This window comes from Phyllostomus hastatus, unplaced genomic scaffold (genome assembly GCF_019186645.2).
Source record: "Phyllostomus hastatus isolate PE091 unplaced genomic scaffold, TTU_PhHast_1.1 phas_scaffold_317, whole genome shotgun sequence".
In the NCBI taxonomy this organism is placed as follows: domain Eukaryota; kingdom Metazoa; phylum Chordata; class Mammalia; order Chiroptera; family Phyllostomidae; genus Phyllostomus; species Phyllostomus hastatus.
In genome coordinates, this window is record NW_025334023.1 from 27,749,626 (window position 1) to 27,770,943 (window position 21,318).

General features: G+C 39.4%; 1 protein-coding gene across 1 annotated transcript in view; it reads right to left on the reverse strand.

Annotated features, from left to right (window-relative positions):
* Positions 1 to 21,318, reverse strand: part of HEPHL1 (hephaestin like 1) — a 65,583-nt gene that overhangs the window by 20,600 nt on the left and 23,665 nt on the right. Inside the window, exons 6-12 of the mRNA XM_045818040.1 lie at positions 16,616 to 16,784; positions 14,164 to 14,303; positions 13,882 to 14,013; positions 11,890 to 12,101; positions 8,612 to 8,759; positions 6,373 to 6,585; positions 3,430 to 3,643 (exon numbers count right to left, since the gene is read on the reverse strand). Coding sequence (XP_045673996.1) covers positions 3,430 to 3,643; positions 6,373 to 6,585; positions 8,612 to 8,759; positions 11,890 to 12,101; positions 13,882 to 14,013; positions 14,164 to 14,303; positions 16,616 to 16,784 — 1,228 coding nt within the window. The remainder of the gene's footprint in view (positions 1 to 3,429; positions 3,644 to 6,372; positions 6,586 to 8,611; positions 8,760 to 11,889; positions 12,102 to 13,881; positions 14,014 to 14,163; positions 14,304 to 16,615; positions 16,785 to 21,318) is intronic.

Below are 21,318 nucleotides of genomic sequence, written 5' to 3' on the forward strand. Positions count from 1 at the left end.
CCTGGGAACATGCATATTAGCTGACACAAAATTGTTGCTGCTTTATGTGTATCTGCAAATGGTTGCAAAAGCACCACAAGAATTGATTTAGGGGGTACAAATAAATTTTAGTGAACAAGCCCAAACATGGAACCCACCAATAATGAAGACTGACCGTATATTTAATCTATCAACAAGATAGACCATCACAAAAAAGGAAAAAATGTATCAGTTTTATCTTTAAAACATAGTATAACTCATATACTTCCATCTCTCTTGCGACACTGTCCACACTCCAGTCTAAGACACCATCACTCACCTGCAATGACTGGAATTGTTCCTAATCATTCTCCCTGCCACCTACATTGCTCCCCTTCCTCTATTCTCTACCCTGCAGGCAGTGGCCCTAAACAATAAATTCGACCAAGCTGGTCTTTGTGGAAAGCCTTCTTATGGCTTCCCATTGCCAAACTCCTCAAACTGGATCTGACTCCACCACTCCACTAGCTGCCTCTGCCAGCCTCCATGCCTTGTTTCTCATCACTGGTCCCCACATAGTCTATGCTTGGGTCATTCTAAACCCTACATCTCTTGAATACCATGTGACTTCCCTGTCTCCACGCCTTACATGTGCTGTTCCCTTGGCCAAGGGCACAGTTCCTACCACTTCAATTTGTTTACTCCTTATGTTCCAGGTCAAAGACTCCTTCCTCCTAGAAGCTATTCCCAATCACTTGCCCTATCCCACCTTTCCCCCAGATGGAGCTATGCAGTCCTGCCTTGCTTTCCTGCTGCACCCTGCACTCCCCTCTCATAGTGACTGCCTCACTCAATATGCTTGTCCTAATGTCTTCCCCGTGGACCATGACATCTGTATGGAAAAGTACCTTGTCTGCCCTTCTCAGCACTGTTTCACCAGCACTTTGCACAATGCATAGCACACAGTAGGCATTTAACAAATGCATATATACCTTCTACTCTACACTGTATGTTTTCCAAGGGAAGAGAATTTTTCTTCTACTTTTATTTTCCAGGAGTTCTAGTAACACTGAGGTGACAAGCACAGACTCTGGAGCCACACTCTGCTCTTTTCCAACTTTCTTTTCCTGCAGATGCAGTGATATTAACGCATCTAGCTCTCAGGATTGGTGTGAGGATTATACAAGATAACATCTGTAAAGCACTGTGTCAGACAAGTATTAAGCACCTGCTTAATGTAAGTGCCTGCTCTATCATTATCTCTTTAGGGTGTCATGTTGATACTGGGCCAAAGCTGATCAAATGGGTCAAGTATGTTGTGAGGGTCATACTAGAGTTCATCAAAGCCCTAGCAAAATGCCTGGATCATGGTGGGTACTCATTAAATGGTGGTTATTATCTTGAATCTTGGGTTAGTTAACTATCAGTCCATAAGCTCAGAAATACTAGGAATACAATTTTATTTCTCTATAGCAATTTAACCTCTGTTTTCAAATTCCCTCCCACTGCATAAACCCTGACATGTGCTAATGGTCATATTTGTTGCCTTTTGGGATCCTTAGGCTTTCCTAGTGTGTTCTTAGGAAGCCCCAGGGAAAGGCTTCCAGGTCCCATATGTGCTGGCCAGGGCAATAAATGTCTCAGGGATAACTTGTACCCAGAGGTGATTTGAAAACCAGATGTGACCCATGCTATGGCCTTGGGTCAAAGGGCAGAGGAATAACAACTGGGGTGTAGAAGGGGCATTTGTTCCTGAGCTCCTATCTACAGGGGTGCCACAGATGTGCCACTAGGGGAACTTGTTCCAATTCTGTACTGTGTTTTTATTGACAGATTGGTTGTACTTTGAACATGCTCTCATTTCACTTTGCTTTCATTCATTCATTTATAGACAATATCCATAGCAGCAGGGACAGGGTGCAAGCATACTCAGCACCTTCTATCTCTCTGTATAACTTGGGAGACAATCCCAGAAGACTGAAGCTAGAACTTGTTGCCAGCCCAGAGAGTTGCAGGCGGTGGGGGGGGAGGGGAGGATATTACTTAATACTGAAATTACACAGAGTTTCAAGAAAATAAGGAAGGCTATGTATCTTACACACTCATGGGCTAAGATTGTACATGCAACAAAATTATTATACTTCTTTAGTTGTGGTAGCATTTTAAAAGAATAATCATGTTAGAAAAGGCCAAATTAGTAGTATTCATTTCCTCTTCCACAGAACCAACCTGGTCTTTAGCTTACACTGGCAGCACTGGTTTTGCATGAGAGGAGTGTATGGTTTAACAAATGGGTTGGTGAATAATCAAATTAATTTTAGGTGTCCTGTCCTTGAGGCAAACCTTTTTAAAATGAAGATTCATTCCTTTTTTCATTTATCCATAAGGTGGCGCTGTTATACTCTCTATTCCGGAGTCTGAACCCTCAAAAACAGAGGACAAGGTAGAAGAGAAACGAGTGATCAGGAATAGTTGCCTGTCGTGGAGTTTGTGTGCGGCATAGCCATAGAGGATAAGTATGAACGGTGTGGAAGGAGAGGGAAGGGAGGGTGACAGTAAAGAACCAGGAGGACAGGGGCACAAAGTCCACATGTGGTGGTGGAGAGAACACAGGTCTGTGTTCAATTCCAACTCTGCCAATGAACAATTGGACCATTTTAACTCTCTGCATCAAAATCTCCAAAGTCTATATAATGGAGACAGTGATGCCCAAACAGAAGGTAGTTGTTAAGTGGAGGCGGGTATGAAAATTGAGAAAGAAAGTCTGCACGTCTGGTGCCACTGTATGTTGCCTGATTCTACCCCAGTGCAACCTGGGAGCTTAGGGTGGGTAGAGGACCAGTGCTCACCAGCCTGAAGGGGGCTTGAGCCTTGCTGATTCTTTGCTGCTTAGCATGGCTGACAGTGCTTTCATGGGAGGATCAGTCTTTGCGGGCTTTTAGGTACAGGGCCTATTAGAGGAGACCTGCTCCTCCTATCCTGCCCACTGCTGAGTTGTCCTCCACCTGATCAGCGCTTATAAAGTCAATGGCCCATTCTCAGTCCCCCTTGCCTGCAGTCCTCAATCTATAGCAGTCCATCATTTCACCCATATCTGCACACCATCTCTGCTGCCTGCTGCACTCTTTTGTCTTCCATTTCCCACAACCATGGTGGATCTGCCTCTTTCCCTAAATCCTTTCACTCCAGACACTCACTCAAAGGCACATTCATTTGTCCACGGCCACATGCAGAACCAGCCACTGCTGGCAGAGGTATACTGAGCCTGCCACGTGAGTGTCTTCAAAACGACTTCTGATCCCCTTCCCGGGATGGAGATGGACAGATCTCCTAATCTTTTGTATTCATAGTGAAAGTCTCTGCCGCAACTGTGCCGGCAAAACAGGGCATTCTTAGGTTTCCACATTTGATAAACGTATGCAGAGCATGCGCAATCCCACCCAAGAGACTTGGAGGCTTCGCGCGTGGTACCTTTCCCCTCTTGCGTCCAAGTGCTGCTTTTCGAACTCCCAGTTTTTGTTAGGGGCATAATCCCATTCTACCTCTTCAGCGGCGATGTAAAAGGTTCTTATCATCCCATACAGCTGCTCTGAAGGGTCCCTGTGGCCACAGCTGTTGACCTCATACATCTGATTCATGCCTCTGGTGAAGTGGTGCATGGTGGAACAAAACACCCTGAAAATACCTGGAAGAGAAATGGCTCGGCATTGGGTGTGGTGGCCGATTGTGGTTTTGCTGTTGTTCTTGGTTTGTTGTTGTTCTTGTTAGCAAACTTATTTATTCCAAAATAAGTAACCAGGAAGGAAGATTTTAAAACATCAGTTTTATGTAGTATTTTAAAATCAGACCCTAAGGGGAATGAATTACTTTGAATATATTTATTTATGGAAAAAATACCATCTGAAACTCATTTTAATGGAAAAATAAAACTTGTAAAGCTGCTGCCAAGAAGTGATTTCTCTGGGCTTTCCCTGTGGTGCACACCTGTTAGAAGACAGTCACTCCTGGAAAATCAGATAGGTATGATTATCTTAGCCCAAACCAGATCAGTTTAAACAGAACTAATTACCTGTAAGATTAATATCCTAGACAAAGTGCAAATTAGGACACATTTCTGAAGTCATGTATTTGCCCTAAAGGATTTCATAAACTATAAAGTACAACACACAAGTAAGGTATTATTATTATTAAAGTCAAATGTATACTTCTTTAAGTCTTTGAGCAAAGGCGATTCTCTACACTATGCCAGATGGGAAGTAAAAAAAAAAGTCAATTAGATTTTCCCACATACTGCGAACAATCATGTATGACTGAGAATTATGTAATTTTTAAACTGAATTTTGTAGATGCATTGTCATCAGGCATATATTTCTTAATTGAACTCACTATAAAATCATATAAAACAAAACTGTTAGAGGACATTAACTCTCAATGAAATTATTTTACCAATAAATCTTTTCTTCCTCTAATAGATACTGTTCTTAGAGGTAATTACTGCAGCTCTCATTAACTATCTGCAATGCACAGAGATGCCTTTCTTCATGCTCCACAGGTCTACTTATTGCCAAATTATCCCTTCAGGATGAGTGAAAATCATTGGTTCACTGGGTACCCTCACACCTCCAGGCACTGGTGAGGACCCTTATGAGGAAGGGACTCTGTGAAACCACAGGGGAAACACCTTTGAGAACAGACTTGGAAAGAGCTGCTTCTGCATATGTTGCATTCATCATGTTCTTCAAGAGTCAAGGAATTATATTCTCTCAGAACCAAAAGGAGTTTAAGGCCTTGTTTGTGGTGGTGGTTTCAGAGATGTATACTTATCTCCAACTAGTTCATTTGTATATATTAAATATGTACACATTTTTGTATATCACTCACTGCTCGATAGAATGGTTTTACAAAAAAGAAAAATAAAATGTTTGAGTTGCAGACTGTGGTCTACTCTGCCCATGTTTGGGGTGCTCTGTTTTGCTGGTAGGTAACGGATGGAAATGGTGAAACAACCCAGCTTTTAAAAAGTTACAGATTTATACTTAGCACCAAACATAAATAGGAAACCATTGTCATAAAGCTTTTTAGAAACCTATAAGGCACATGAATAATTCTCAAGGCATTGGAAGGAGTAGCCTCTAAAAGTCAACTCTAGCTTTGAATGGTTTCAATGAATTAAAACCATTTGGCTACTTACCTTACCTCCCTTTTTTGGTTTTGAAGAGTAAAATTGAAAAAAAAATTGTGCTCAAAGCATCCCTTGGTTTGGGTGATTCATAATTGAACAACTATATTAATATAGAAAGGTTGAATACTAGGAGTTTACAGGCAAGGATTATGGAGCTCCTACTCTCAGGCAATTATTGGGCAAAAGTTTTGAAGGCCAGACTTTGAGTTTTTAACCAATGGCACAGGGAGGCATCTACACTGCAGCTTCATTGTTAATTTAAGAAGTAAACATCCATTCACGAAGGAGGCAGAGTTAGCAAGTACTCATCTGATGTAGCATATTGGTTTCTCTTTTTTAAAAAATGAAAATGTTGGGTATAGAAATGTACTGAAAGCCAATAGCACTTGCTATCCTTATTTTTCATGCATCAGTAAGGATATGCTGCCATGTCTCTCATGTGTCTTTATACATCTCATAAAAGCATCTCAAATACCCAATTGGCTCAGGAATCTCCAAAGAAGAGACAGGTGCGGGCACTTCACTGAGCCTTCCATGGACATCAGCCCCAGTACAGCTTATCCTCTGGGGAAACCAAGGCTGCCCAACAGAATGAAGATAGAGAAGCCCTTGATAACTCTTCAAAAAGGCACTACCAATCTCTAGAGAAGGCAGACCAGACCATGTGTATAACCTAAAAGCATTCATTGGGCCATCCGTGCTTGGTAAGATACTTCAGAGCAGCAACTAAAATGATATTTGTGGTTAAAGAAAACCACAAATTGTTCATGGATATGAATCAAGAGCATTTTTCTAAGTATGACAAGGTCATTTAGAGCAAAAGTCCCCAACATTTTTGGCACCAGGAACGGGTTTCCTGGAAGACAATTTTTCCATGGACCCCACTGGTGGTGGGTGGTTTTGGGATGATTCAAAGGCATTCATTACATTCCAGCTCACCTCCTGCTGTGCGGGCCTATTCCTAACAGGACCAGACCAGTACCAGTCTGCAGCCCAGAGGTTGGGGACCCCTATATAGAAGGCTCTCACTTTTGTTTTGTGGATGCTATTTTAGATGCTTCTCCTTTGTCCTTTACCCTGTGTGTTTGGAATAAAACAGGATTCTTTGAGTCTAAGCTAGACTATACCTCTTTCTACACACCCTGAAGTGTCCAAATTTGACCAGTTTCTTCTGGGGAAGACCTTAAGAGTATAAGCCTGAAGATAGAACTTTGGTCACTTGCCAAGTTTACCTGCATAGTCCGGCTGCATGAACACTGTGGTAGACAGGTGGGGAAACAGGGCCAAGGTGTCACGGTGAGTCCCTCGTAGGTGGATGGTGTTGCCTTGAAAATAAACTCCATGCATGTCGGTGTCAGTGCCCATTCCAATCATATGCCAGGAAACTCTGTCCTTTTTGCACATGTTTAGGCCTGGCTGGTTGCCATACATATAACCATTAATAGCTAAATGGAAGGAAAGACATAATCAGAGTGCACTATTATTTTGTAGATGTACTGAAGAGACATCAGCTTAGTGAAAAGATTATCAGTATGTATGGAGATGGGGTGTTCAGGTGTTCAAACTCTTTACAGAAAATTCTTATTATCAGAGAAAAATAGTACTTGGAAAAAATCACATGGTGAATCAATTTCAAATGGAAAGTGAAATTAAGCATAAATAATGAAATATACTAAAATTGTGAAAATGTTATATTTAACAACATACACACAAGGGCATGCATGAATTCTAAGAATTAATAAGGAATAAATCAGGTTGTTTTCTGGCATCATTTCTTTCTGATAAAATTGTTTCCTGGTATAATATTCTTTGCTTTAGAATATAGTTTTGCAGGTTATAAAGAGGATAATCCTTATAAAACAATTTATGGACTTTACCAACTTCCCCTAAATCTTCTCTAAAATTCTTCATATGAAAATAATTTTTTTGAGATTCTTATCCTGTCATCTCCTTTGTTAAATGTTTTTTTCTTAGTTACTAATTCATTTAATTTTGTCAGATCCTTATTTGTCAATGGTTTGCATGATTCTAGAAGTTATTGAATATCCCTTTACTAACTTCTTGGGCCCTGCATTATGTAAAAGATTTGCAATCAACTGGCATTATACCGGCTATTTTGTCAGTGGAGTGGAATTTTTGGGGTGGTGGTGAGGGAGAGGAACACTAAGTTTATAAGAAGGTAGTCTTTATGTAAATAATTTTGCCTTATGATAATTTTCCCACCTCAGTAAAATAACTGAAAGAACTTGGAATACTGCTTACTTAGATAGGAAGACCCTCTGTACTTCTAGAGATGCAAATTGTTTTTGTCTTTTACATCAACCTCAATCCATTGATAATGGCTACCTGGAGCAGTGCAGGGAGAAGAATTTACAAACCATGCTCTCTTTCTGTGGGGGGATGGATGTCATGCCTGAACAGCACTGTCTGAGGGGTAACTGCACATAATTATGTCTCATGCTTAATGTCCATTTCATCCCCACCTCCACTCCTTACTAATGCCCATAGTAGGAAAAAAACAACTATTACACCCTGCATGATCTTCTGTTACATAATCCCATTGTCAAACAAAACTGCTTCTTATTCCTGTGTTTGCAGGCCCAGTGGTGTTTGGTAATTTTACTCAGGCATCTGAGATTATTAGTAGAAATTCCAAGAAGCCCCGGGGCTTCTTAGAAGAACATCTCATTTTCTGAGAAAAAAAAATCTTTGATAATGCTTTTGCAAATAAATTATCAAAATCTTGTCCATTTAATATCAAAGAGATATCATTACAATAACTTAGTCCCTGATTGGCTGATGGAGAATTTTCTCTTGCCCTGGAACTCTACTTTGAAGCCTCTCTTTCTGGAACATTCACTCCTCATTCAGCAATGCCTTTGAATATAGTAGGTGCCATGCAAAGCACTGTATACCACATGAGGCACTTTCTCTGTGGTGTTGTTGCCATCTTTCTTCCTCCCACTCCATGCAAGCAAGACTGGAGGGAGAAGTTAATTTGTAATTAATGTAAAATTTAAATGAAAATACATCATTTTCCTTGAATTTTGTTTTTAAAATGACATATTCTGCATGTCCAATATATGAAAACTTATTTCACATTTCCAAACCAGGATGGGGCTATATTTGACATGGTCCTTTTCAAACTTAATGATGTCATCCTGAACCTAAGGGAAGGCAGTTTTTCAGTAATTTTATACAATTATGATGCATTGTGATTTTTGCTAGTTCAAATTTTGTGTTGCTTCATCTAAGGCTGATAGAGTGTTTTAGGAGTATTCATTAAGTTGACAGTATCTGCGGGTTGTGAGATTTCACCATATACCTGGTGAGGCTGAAGCCATGAAATAATTTACTCGTGCAAGAACCATACCCAAGAAACTAAAAACTAAGATAGTTAAAAACAGTCCAAACGTTTTCACTTCAAGTGCAATTATGCTTTTCTTACAGGAGGAAAGTCATTTTTCATACCATGCATCCGGTTGGACTTCACAAACTCTTTGTCTTCTTTGTCAACACTGAAGGGATGCAGGGTAAACTTAATGTTTTCATCAAGATACCGACTCAGATTCTCATCAAAGACTGTGAATAGTAGGTAAAATTCCTTGTCTATTCCTTTCTACAGAGGAGAGAGAAATGAACATATAAAAAGTACAGCTTGGAGGAATTCTTAGCTCTGTATTACTATTAAAGTTAATAAAAAGTAGTAAAGATCATCCTCAGCCACAGATTAACTGGATACTTTTATAAATCAGGATTCTGAGAATGATTCTGATAAATTTACTATATACTCCCAAAATTCATCTTTCTCATCATATCCTTCCTCTTCCCCGTGTGGGAAATAAGTTCTTGCTCAGAAAATCTTCTACTTTGTGGTACTGCTGCTGTCAGGCTGGTGGTCATGGTCTTATTCTCCTGACTGTGGCCTTCAAGTCCTGGTCCTGGTGGCCTCTCTCTCACCACAGTTGCATGCCATCACACTCACCCCCTACTCACTCTAGACATGCTGGCCTTTTGCTTTCCATGGAAACAGCAACCTTACTCAATCCTGCCCCAGGGCCTTTTCATGTGTGGTTTCCACTGCCAGGAAGGTTCTCCCAAGAAGGTTTTGCTTGGGTCACCCCCTTACTCCACCCAGTTCTCTGCACAAATGTCACCTGCTGAAGGTGCCCTTCCCTGACCACCCTGTTTGAAATAGTCACTTACTTTCCACTCTGCCTGCAAACTCACCCACTCTACCTTACTTTGCTCTTCAAAGCACATAGCTGTACCTGAAATTATATCTTGTTTATAAACATATTTTTATTGTTTTCTCACAACATATTTTTTATCATGAAGGTAGGAACATTTGGGGTTTTTATCTCCATCTCCAGCTCGAAGAAACATTCCTGGAAAAGCAGGCACCCAATACATGTTTATGAGTGAAATAATGTATTCAGATAACCCATGAGATTTTGCTATATTTTGCTAACTTGAGCTGACATTGAGGAGACTATGGATTACTTCCCACCTTGTATATTTTTAACCCATCTATTTGAGCATATCTGACCACACAGCATTTTTTTTCATCCTCGTTGGAGGACATTTTTTTCCATTGCTTTTAGAGAGAGGAAGAGACAGAGAGAAATACTGATTAGTTGCTTTTGTGTGCACACAGACCAGGGATCACACACACCTGGACCAAGGATCAAACTTGCAACCTAGGTATGTGCCCTGACAGGGAATCGAACCCACAACCTTTCGTTGACAGGATGATACTCCAAGCAGCTGAGCTACACTGTTCAGGGTCACACAACATCTTGGATTGCTGAAATATGCTTTTCTTTAAAGCAGAATAGACAAGGGACTGTATTTTCTGTCCCTCAATGTATTTCTTCCCTTACATGGTCTTATCTAATTCAGTCTTCACCTTGCTGCCTGTTCCAGAGAGATCCTCAGCAGTGCCATCTGATCACATCTCTCTTCTTCTTAAACTGGACAATATGATCTAAACTCACAGTGATTTGGCCCTTGCCTGCCTGTACAGCCTCATTTCTCAGTCCTTCCCTCCTGGCACGTCAACCAAAGAGAGGCCTAGCTCCTTGCAGCAATCTGAACTTCCTGTGTTCTGGAGGCCTCTGTCCTTCATGCATGTATCATTTAACTTTGACGGTCTGCCACCCTAATGCAGCCTCAAGGGCCAGCTTTACTGTCCCATCTATCTAATGCTTTCCTAATGCCTCATTGAAGACATGGATACTCCTTGCTTTATGCTTGTATTATGCTTTTACACTTACTGCTTTTATCTCACGGTGTTTTAGAAAATAGTAGTTTAAGATAATTGACTATAGAAAGAAAGAGTGTAGGCTTGAAAGTTGTCAAAATGAAATATAAAAAAATTGAGGGGAGATAAGGGTCAGAACTATATTTTTAAAGATTACAGGTTATGGGAACAGGCAGACCTAGGTTCTAATGCCATTATTTTTTCATGATTTTATGTAAGTGGACTGACCACTAATGGTATTTGGCTCAGGTAACAACTCCTGGAGACTAGGATGCTTCCAGCAAATCTCAAATTTACAACTGAATGGATGCAACAGGGATAAAATCAGAAGTACCTAATGAAATGTTTCTGGCACTCAATTTTTTTTTTGGCTCAGGTATTTATCTAGTAGGAAGCAGGGTAGTATACTGAAAAAAAAAAATCAAAGTTGGATGCTCAGAGTTCTGTGTTCTACTGCTGACTACCACTACTTACTTAGATGTGCTTCCTAGGACATCACTCAATGTTTCTGAGCCTCAGTTTCTTCAGCTTTAAAATAGGGATAACCATTCTGCTTTGCCTTATGTGACTGTTGTGGTACAGTGTAAGTATTCAGTCTTATTGAAAAGCATTATTGAGGGCCATTCAGAGGGCCAGAGACAATTGAACCTCCTAATAGACAGTTCCAGGATTGGTCCTTTGCACAGGGAAATGAAAACGTGAGGTGGACCAAGAAACTTTGTGTTTTCTACCTAGAAGTTCCTTTGAGCCTAGAAATGGGTCCATATGATGCCAAATGTTATAAAATATACCATTTAAATAAATAATTTTGCCATTTTGGGTTGGTGAAGTAATTTCAAATAATTAAATGACTGGATTTTCCTCTTTTCATAAATGTGTTTAATATGTAGATGCAGCTTGGAATGCTATATTTTGCCACATTAATCAGTGCAGCTATCCAAAGCTGTGAGATGGGACTTGCCAGAAGTTGTCTACATGTGTCTTGTTCCTTCAGCCATCAGGATTAACTTCCAGTTTGCAGTGACAAGTAAATGGTGGTTCTCAACCCTGGCTGCACATTGGAATCACCTGGAGATTCTGATGCACTTGGTCTTGAACACATGAATAAAAGATGTTTAAAAGGTCCCAGGTGATTCTTTTGGGTGGCCAAGTTTGAGAAACCTTGTCAAAGGAGAAAGGATCCCAATTTGCCTTCCATGTAGATCTCATAAGATTCTAGAATCAAAGCAACTCACAGGAAGAGACCTACCAAATCCCAGCCAACAAGCAGAAACCCTGGGTTTCTTGGTAGGCATCTGTAACTCAGGAGAATCAGAATGTAAATTTACAAAAAACCAAAATTCCCATTACGTAGCAGTCAATTTTAATAGGAAGAAGGAGAGATTGCTTTTTGTAACTGACTTTATTTTGATCTTATCTCTAGCCATATTACTGATTTTTCCTACATACACCCCTGAGAAGAACTTGGTAACATTTGGTGACTTACCTGTGTCCCATCAGCATTGAGAACACCTTTCTTACAGACTAGCAAAGGCCCTACAAGGCCAGAGCTGGTGTCCTTGATTGGCTCAACTGCTGAGAAGTAAAGATAGGTCAGACAGGGAGGATCACCAGCTGTTGGGCTTACACTTCCAGGCACCGTCCATCTGTATGTGAAGGTTTCACCTGGCTTAACATGTGCCCCTGGTTTCACAAATCCTGAGGATATAAATGAAACAATTTCTCAAAGCAACAGCCAACAACATTATTAAACTTGTCAGATTGGGTTTCTCTCTCTGATATATTTTGCCAAAGGAAAGTTGATTTTATTTTTGTATCTACCAAGTGAAGCCACTGCCACTGTCTGCCATTTCATGAGATGGAAGCATCTATCGAAGAATTGTCCTCTTCGTGGATTGGATTTATAGTATCTTCATAGATACTATTTCTTACTCAACTACCAGGTTTAGCAAATAATGAAAGAGTGGTAGCAGCCCATTTAGCAATTAAATGTAAAGACATAAAATATTGTTGAGGAACACATTCCTACACGGAATATATTATACTTGGCCCTGCAGAGAATACCCCAAAGAGTTAAATGAAAGATTTATCTTCAAAGAGTTTAAAGTCTTGAAAGTTGAACTACAAAATAATCCAAATAACTACAACATAGAGGAGGTAAGAGAAAACTCAAGATTACAAGGCTGATACGTGCCAGATCTGGGATTCAGACACACGCTATTTAATTTCAAAGACTGTGCACTTAATCCTCACATTATGTGGCAAATGAACAACACAATGAATCTCTCCTACTAGATTGAAGCTCTCTGCATCTTGTCCAGAGCTTTGCAAAAAAGATGCCAAATAAATTTGCTGAGTTAAATGATAAAAAATATAGACATTTGGGTTGTCACTGGTGTTCTCTCTGCATACATACAAAAAGTCATTGGGAGCATTTTAACCAAGGAAGAGAGCGCAGGTACAGGAAATGCCAGTGGAGAAGCATGAGAACTAGTCTGGGGAGGAGGAATTCTCCCTCCATTCCTTAGTCCTCTGTCCCCTCACCATCACCACAAAACCTGCTCTGGATGGGCCTGGCCTCACACTGGGATGCAAAGTGGCCTGGGCAGCCATGACTTCAGTTGCAGTGACAGAGAAGTCTTCCAGGGAGACCTGGAGTTTCCAAGGAGCCGTATCATGGACAGAAAGGCAGTTCTTGCAGCCACTGAGCAGAAGTTGCCTTTATCATGTGCAAAAAGTCTGTACTGCCTGCTCTGTGAGGGGGAGAAGCTATAGCAAGCAGTGTCTGACCTTTTGGCATCTTGGGGCTACACTGGAAGAAGAGTTGTCTGGGGCCACACATTAAACATATTGTGACATGTAATCACAAAAAACACCTCATAATGTTTTAAGTAAATTTACAATTTTGTGCTGGGTCTCATTCATAGCTATCCTGGGACGTGTGTGGCCTGCGGGCCACAGGTTGGACACCCCTGCAAGTGTAGAAGATGATAAGCACGTAATACCAGTTTTAAATAAGTATTTGTTGGAGGATATGGAACAAAGACCGTGTATAAGATTTTGATGTCAATAAAATATTGGAAATTAGGTTTTCCCCTCAGCCTTCACCCACAGTATTCTGTGTAACCTGAAACAGAAACATCCTTTCACCTTAAAGAAGTGGGGATAACTGTGAAAGTAGACTGTTTTGAGATTTATTACATTATTGAGGGGAAAGAAAAGGAATTGACATTTCCTTAGAACCTACTATGGGTCAGACCCCATTCTGAATTCTCCCCACTGTTTGCCAAAGCCCTGTGAGCTGCGTGTTATTATCTGCATTTGATAAGTGAGACGAGTAAGGTTCAGAAAATTGAAATAATTGCCCAAGCTCACTGAGCTGGTGAGTGAAGGGACCAGGATTTGAATCTCGTCTGTCCAGTTCTAAGTCCTTTGCACACTCATCCTGTTTCCTCCCTAAACTTAGGCTGAAACTTACCATCTATGTTTGGGGCTGCATCAGAAGCCTTGTCATAGACAACACCATGGGGCAAAATACTGTAGACCTTATCAGCTTTGTTGGCAAAGGTCACTAACAGAGTATCGCCTACCTCTGCCCTGATGACTGGGCCTGAAAAACATCAAGAAGAGGGAGGAGAAGAGGATGACAATAGAGAGACATGAATACAGGCAAAAGGAGAAGTCATTCCAAGTAGATGTAGATGCCCGCTAAAACATCTCCCCTCCCACATTCAAAACATGCCGGATGGTTTTACCCTACCAAGAATTCCAAGGTGGGCTTCTGCCTCAGAGAGTTTCTTTCTTTGAGTAAAGGTTTCATCAACGTACTCTATATACTGAGCTTTCCAGTATTTTCCTCCTATTCTGTTGTTCCCTTGTGTGAAGTAGAGCTCGGAGTCACTGTGGAAAGAATGGGAACCTGACTGAGAAAGCATCTCTGCATATCCACCAACTGCCTTAATTATGAAGCTTGGTTTTATAATCTTTAGCCCAGTCTCTGACTCATCTCCCAAGAAAAAACAGTACAGGCTTCAACAAAATTCCCAGGAAGAGTCAACCAGCCTTAAGAGTCATCAAAAGCTGGATAATGTGCAAGCTCTTTTCTCTCTTAGTCATTGCACTTTCTTCCCTGGCAGGCACAGGTCAACTCCTTACTTACCAATACTGGGGTCCCAGAATGGTGTCCTACAAAGTAACAAAGAACTAATGGGTTTCTCTGCAGAATATGCATCCCTCTATCTCTTTGCTCATGTCATTATGAATAGTCTCTGCATTTACTAAGATCTTTGATATCTGGCATGATTAAGGAATGAACTGTCTAGTTAATCAAATAGTTTAGTTAATAGTTTAGTTAATTTTGAAAACTAAATTTCAAAGTTGAGAAATATAATACTATACATTCTGACTAGTGCTACCTCTATATTATCTTATTTCTGTCAGTGGTTTCTTCACTCAGCCTGTCTACTATCCTCTTACCTTGTTCATTCTTTCTGTGTAACCTTTGAGTGCACCTTCCTTTTCTGCACTTTTTTGCATTTTTTCCTTTCCTTTCTTCCCACTGCCATGACCCCAGTAATGCCCTCATCACTTTGTGTTTGGACCATTATATGAACCTCTATCTGTATACTCTCCAACCTCTATTCCATTTTGGCTCACTCAGTTTTTTCTCAGCATACACACCACTACAACATTAATTTCCAAAATGACATTTTTTTGTTGTCAATTAGTAGCTGTAAAATCTTCATTTGCTTCCAGTTGCCAACCAGATGAGAACCAAAGGAACTCTGCAATTGATAACCAGTTTACTTTGTCCCAATTCTCTTCCTATTGCTCTATGCAAATGTGCATTCTCACATGCAAATCCCCCGCTTCAGTCACTCTGATCAAATCTCTCTCCCCTACATGGTCAGAGCTTTCCATTAAGCCTTGAGTCTAAAATTTCCTCTCTTCACTACTGCATAAATTCTATCAAACTTCATGACCTTGCTTAGATTCTGCTTCATCTTGAAGTGTCCCTGGTTATCTCAGTTCTTTTGGAGCCCAGAGAACTGACTGAACAACTCACTCTTATTTGTACCTTGCAAAGTTACTTCTCTCCTGTGCATATATGTTCTTTCTCCACCTTAAGGTAGAAACATTGTCTTCTTGCATCCCCCATGTTGCTTAGTATGTTGTACTTTTGTGTATTACATTATATATCTATTGAATATAGCTTAATATTTCCGATTTTAAAAGGTACTTCATATTCTAAAAGGCTTCTAAAACATAATTTCAATGCTAATTCCCATTCTGCTTATGAAGAAATACTGGTCAATAGAGAATGCTGATATCAGAGTTTTTCGTACACAAAGTTCTTTAAATAAGAGTCAAGTATATGTATTTGGTGGAAGAATGAATGAGTGAAATTTACAATGAAAGAAACAAAGGGAATCTTACTCATCACAAACAGAATTTTAGAAACATTTCCTCAAACATAAAAAGGGTTAGAGGATAATAACAATTTTGGAATTGAACTGTACATTTTAAAAAGTTTTCACACGCATTATTGCACATGATTCTACAATAAGAAGTCATGGGAGTCCACAACCACTTACTGAATTGTCAGATTCCATTTTTCAAATACTATGCTAGGAGAGAAAATGATGAAGTATGACTCAAGAGTCAGGGGAGGCCTTGCTTAAAAGGTGACATTAGTGCTAGATTTTGAAGAAGAATAGCATTTTACTGTACAGGGAGGAAAAGAAATTGAGGGTAAGGGGCCATAACTTACATCACGCTATCCTTGAACCAAAAAGGGTAACCTTCCTTGGCCAGTTCATCTCCACTGAAAGAGAGTCCTTTCAAATGGAGAGTTTTTCAAAACCGTCTGTTCCATATGTACAAAGGCCTTGTTTTATTCTCTGTCAGCTTAGTATTTATTGCTCATGGCACTTGGCACTGTAGTTTGCACATATTAGGTGTTCAAGAAATGTTTGATGGATGAACGAATGAATCTAGTGTTTCAATTTAGCCAGCAAACCATGAAGCTATAAATAGTCTGCCAATTCTCAGCAGTATGTCCAGGACTCAGAATGCCTTAAGTGGGGTCATTATGTCATCTATGCTGTGTGTACTCATAAGAGAAGTACCTGGAATATGAATGACATCACAGGGAAAAGCCTAACAGATGCCAATCTTATGAGAGGCTTAGAACCACATCAAAAGGAGCTTACCTGCCAGAGACATTTAGGGGAAGACCGTTGAATTTGTTGTAGCCTTGAGGAGCGTAATCCCAAAGAATTTTTTCAGCTGCTATAAAGTAGCGCCTCTGTTGACCCTTCATCGTGGGATGAGAAATACTGTTTTTGCAGTTACCAACATTGTACTGCCCCAGCATACCAGCTGCAGACCAGAGGAAAGCCAAAGTGTAGATATAAATGCTCACAAAAGCCAAGGTACAGATGCTCACAAAAAAAAAACATATGGGAAAAGACTGATAAATTTGACTTCATAAATGTTTAAAACTTTTGAGAACATTATGCTAAGTGAAATAAGCCACTCAAAAAAGACAATTACCATGGGATTTCACTCATATGTGGAATCTAATGAACAAACTGAACTAACAAGCAAAATAGAGACAGACTCATAGACAGAGAGCAGCCTGACAGCTCCAGGGGGGTAGAATGGTGAGGGGGTGGGGGTGGAGGGACCAAGCAACAAATTTAAAAAGAGAAAGAACTCATGGGCACAGACAAAAGTGTGGTGATTGTGGGGGCAGGAGGGTAGGTGGTGGTAGAAGAGGGCATAGGGGAAATAAACAGTAATGGGAAAAACACAATAAAAATTAAATAAATAAATAGAAAAAACTTCTGTACAAAAATAAGACCATAAGCAAAGTTAAAAGTAAAGGATAAATAGTAAGATTTTGTTCTTCTTTATTACTGCATATATATATATATATATATATATATATATATATATATATATATATATATATATTGCACATAGAGAGACTTAGAGGATATTATGCTAAGTGAAATAAGTCAGAGAAAGATGAATACCATGTGGTTTCACTTATTTGTGGACTCTGAAAAAACAAAACAGACGAACAAAACAAAACAAAAATAGGCTCAGAGAAACCAACACTAAAGGGATGGTTACCAGAGGGAGGGGGTTGGGGAATGTGTGAAAATGTTAAGGGGAATAATGTAGTCAATAATATTGTGATAAGTTTTCACAGTGACAGATAATTACTAGAATTAATGGAGTAACCACATTTATGGCATAAAAATGTTGAATCACTATTTGTACATATGAAACTAATATAACTAGTATAATATTGTATATCAACTGTACTTAAAATTTTTAAAAAGTAAAGGATAAAAGGCCAGCAGGAGTTTATGCTAAAAGATTAATATGAAAAAACATTGATAAATAAGAAAGAAACAGTAAGTCTCCCAATAGAAAATGGGCAAGAGACATAAATAGGTTATTTACCAAGAAATACTATTGACTCACAAACAAATAAAAAGAAAAGTTTGACCTTAATAGTAACCAATGATATTGTTCATATCAGATTGGTAAAGATTAGAAAAAATAATTCCTAGTGTTGACATTTGAGTGAGGAAAAGGGAATTAGTGAATAATAATAATTTTTAAAAGGGATTATATAGGGAAATATATGTCCCTAGCTTTAAAGAAAAACAACCAAACTCTTTGACCAGGAATTCCAAATCCAAGAGTTTTGCTAAGGAAATGTCAGGAAAATGTACAAACTTACCTGTAAATTGAGGTTTATCAGTATTGTTTATAAAAGCAAAAAATGGGGGAATATAAATGTTAAAGAATGGAGTGCTGGTTAAGTAAATTGTAATCTTCTTGGAGAGAACACTGGATGTGAAGTAGTTCTGTATTCACTGACATGTAAATATACTTCTGATATACTAGTAAGTGGAAAAAGAAAGCTAGAGGGCAGTATTTTATAAATAACATATGCTTTTAGTATAAAGGTCTAGAAAATACTGATGAAGGACATTCATCAAATTGTAACACCATTATCTTTAGGTAGGATTACTAATTTTTAAAATTGAATTATATGTATTTTCTAATTTTTCACAATAATTTTTTTCTGCAAGTATGGACAATTTAGAAACTCTTGTATTTCACTAATGTATAAACACCAGTTCATGTCCACAATTACTAGCCAAGCTTAACAATCTTGCTAGTCTTAGTTGGCTGCTAATGCTAACTTAACAGCATGAGACCCTTAAGAGTAATGATCTTATGTTGAGAACCCCTAAGATCTGTCTTCATAGGAAATTTCAAGTATACACTATGGTGCTGTTGACTGTAGTCACCAGGCTGTGTACTGGAACTCCAGAACTCATTCATCTTGCCATCTCTGAAACTTTGTACTCTCTCAAATCTCAAGGTTTCTCAACATACACACAAAAGGTAACTATGAGGGGTGATGGTTATGCTAATTTCTTGAGTGTAGTGATTGGTTCACATTGTATGCATTCAAAACATCCATTTGTATACCTTAAATACATATAATATCCATGTGTTGATTATATATATATCCATAAAGCTGGGGGTGTGGGAAGGAGAGCACTGAAAACTTACCTTGTTCATCTTTGTCTTCCCTGAACAGTATCTGGTACATACTAACTGATCAATCCAGCATCTGCTGAATTTAATTGGAATAACCCAGCTGACAAATGCTGAGACTGGCTGCTTAAAGTTGAGGGGAACAAGGATGTGTTATCAAAGCAGCTCTGAAGGATTGTATCCCTGTACTGTTACTGACCAGTTAGTATCCAAATTTATTTACTTTTTTCAAATATATTTTATTGATTATGCTATTACAGTTGTCCCATTTTTCCCCTCTCTTTATTCCCTTCCTCCCTGTACCACCCTCCCACCAGCATTACCCCTCCTTAGTTCATGTCCATGGGCCATATATATAAGTTCTTTGGCTTCTCCATTCCCATACTATTATAACCTCCCCCTGTCTATTTTGGGCCTGACATTTATGCTTCTGATTCCCTGTACCTTTTCCCCCATTTTCCCTTTGCCCCCGCCCACTGATAATACTCCATGTGATCTCCATTTCTGTGAATCTGTTCCTGTTCTAGTTGTTTGCTTAGTTTGTTTTTGTTTTTTTTTTAGGTTCGGTTGTTGATAGTTGTGTTTGATGTCATTTACTGTTTGTATTTTTGATCTTCTTTTTCTTAGATAAGTCCCATAAACACTTCACATAATAAGGGCTTGGTGATGATGAACTCTTTTAACTTGATCTTGTCTGGGAAACACTTTATCTGCCCTTCCATTCTAAATGATAGCTTTGCTAGGTAGAGTAATTGGATGTAGGTCCTTGTCTTTCATGACTTTGAATAGTTTCCAGCCCCTTCTTGACTGTAAGATTTATTTTGAGAAATCAGTTGATAGTCTTATGGCACTATGGGCCTCCTTTGTAGGTAACTGTCTCCTTTTCTCTTGCTGCTTTTAAGATTCTCTCCTTACCTTCAATTTTGGGTAATATAATTACAATGTGCCTGGTGTGAGCTTCCTTGGGTCCAAATTCTTTGGGACTCTCTGAGCTTCCTGGACTTTCTGGAAATCTATTTCCTTTGCCACATTGAGGAAGTTCTCCTTCATTATTTTTTCAAATAAGTTTTAAATTTTTTGCTGTTCCCCTTTTCCTTATGGCAACCCTATGATTTGAATGTTGGAACATTTAAAGTTGTCCAAGAGATTCCTAAGCCTCTCCTAATTTTTTTGAATTCTTATTTCTTCATTCTGTTCTGGTTGAATGTTTATTTCTTCCTTCTGCTCCAAACCATTGATTTGAGTCCTGGTTTCCTTGTCTTCACTGTTGGTTCCCTATATATTTTCCTTTATTTCACTTTGCATAGCCTTCATTTTTTCCTCTATTTTGAGACTGTAGTCAACTATTTCTGTGAGCATCCTGATTGCTGTGTTTTGAACTCTGCATCTGATAGGTTGACTAACTCTTCGTTGCTTAGTTGTATTTTTTTCTGGAGCTTTGATCTGTTCTTTCATTTGGGCCATATTTTTTTTGTCTCAGCATGCCTGTTACATAGTAAGGGCACTTGTGTTATGTGCCTTAGGTACTGACCGGGGGGGGCAACTACATGGCTGCACTGTGGTGCTATATGCAGGGAGGGCCTTAAGGAGGAACAATGTTGCTTGTTCAGCTCTCTGCCAGCTTTCAGTCACTTCCCCTGCTACCCACAAGCAGATTGGGCCTTTCTGTGCTGTTCCCAGGGGGGTTGGTTTGTGTACATTCTAGGACCCTGTGGTCTCTCCTATGAACTCTCCTGTGAGGCTGGGAGTTTCTCCTTCCACAGCCACAACCCCAACAGGTTTTTTCAGTCAGAGGTTTTGAGGCTTTATTTCCCTGCACTGCAACCCTGTGTTGCGTGGTCTTTCTCCCTCTCCAGTTGTTCCTCTCGGTTTATCTGCATGCAAATGTAAGACTACCTGCTCTGCCAACCGCCACCTCACCTGCTCCAGCCACCACCTTGCCATGAGTCCTCTCCACCCAGCTGTCCAACTCTGCCCCTCCTACTAGTCTGGTTGAATGTTTCTTCTTTAGCTACTTGGTTGTTGGACTTTTATATAGTTTGATTTTCTATCAGTTCTGGTTGTTTTTGTTTAAATTTATTGTTGTTCTTCTTTTGGTTGTGTGAGGAGGCAAAGTGTGTATATTTATGCCTTTGTGTTGGCCGGAAGTCCTTTTTAGTATCCAAATTTAATCATACATTATTTCTTCTGTGCTTATCCCATAGACACATTTTCCTATTCTAATCTTGTTTTCACCATCTAAGTCCAGACTTTACTTACTTACTTACTTATTTATTTATTTATGAAAACCTTCAGATTCTCTTTTTTTTAAAATTTTATTTATTTT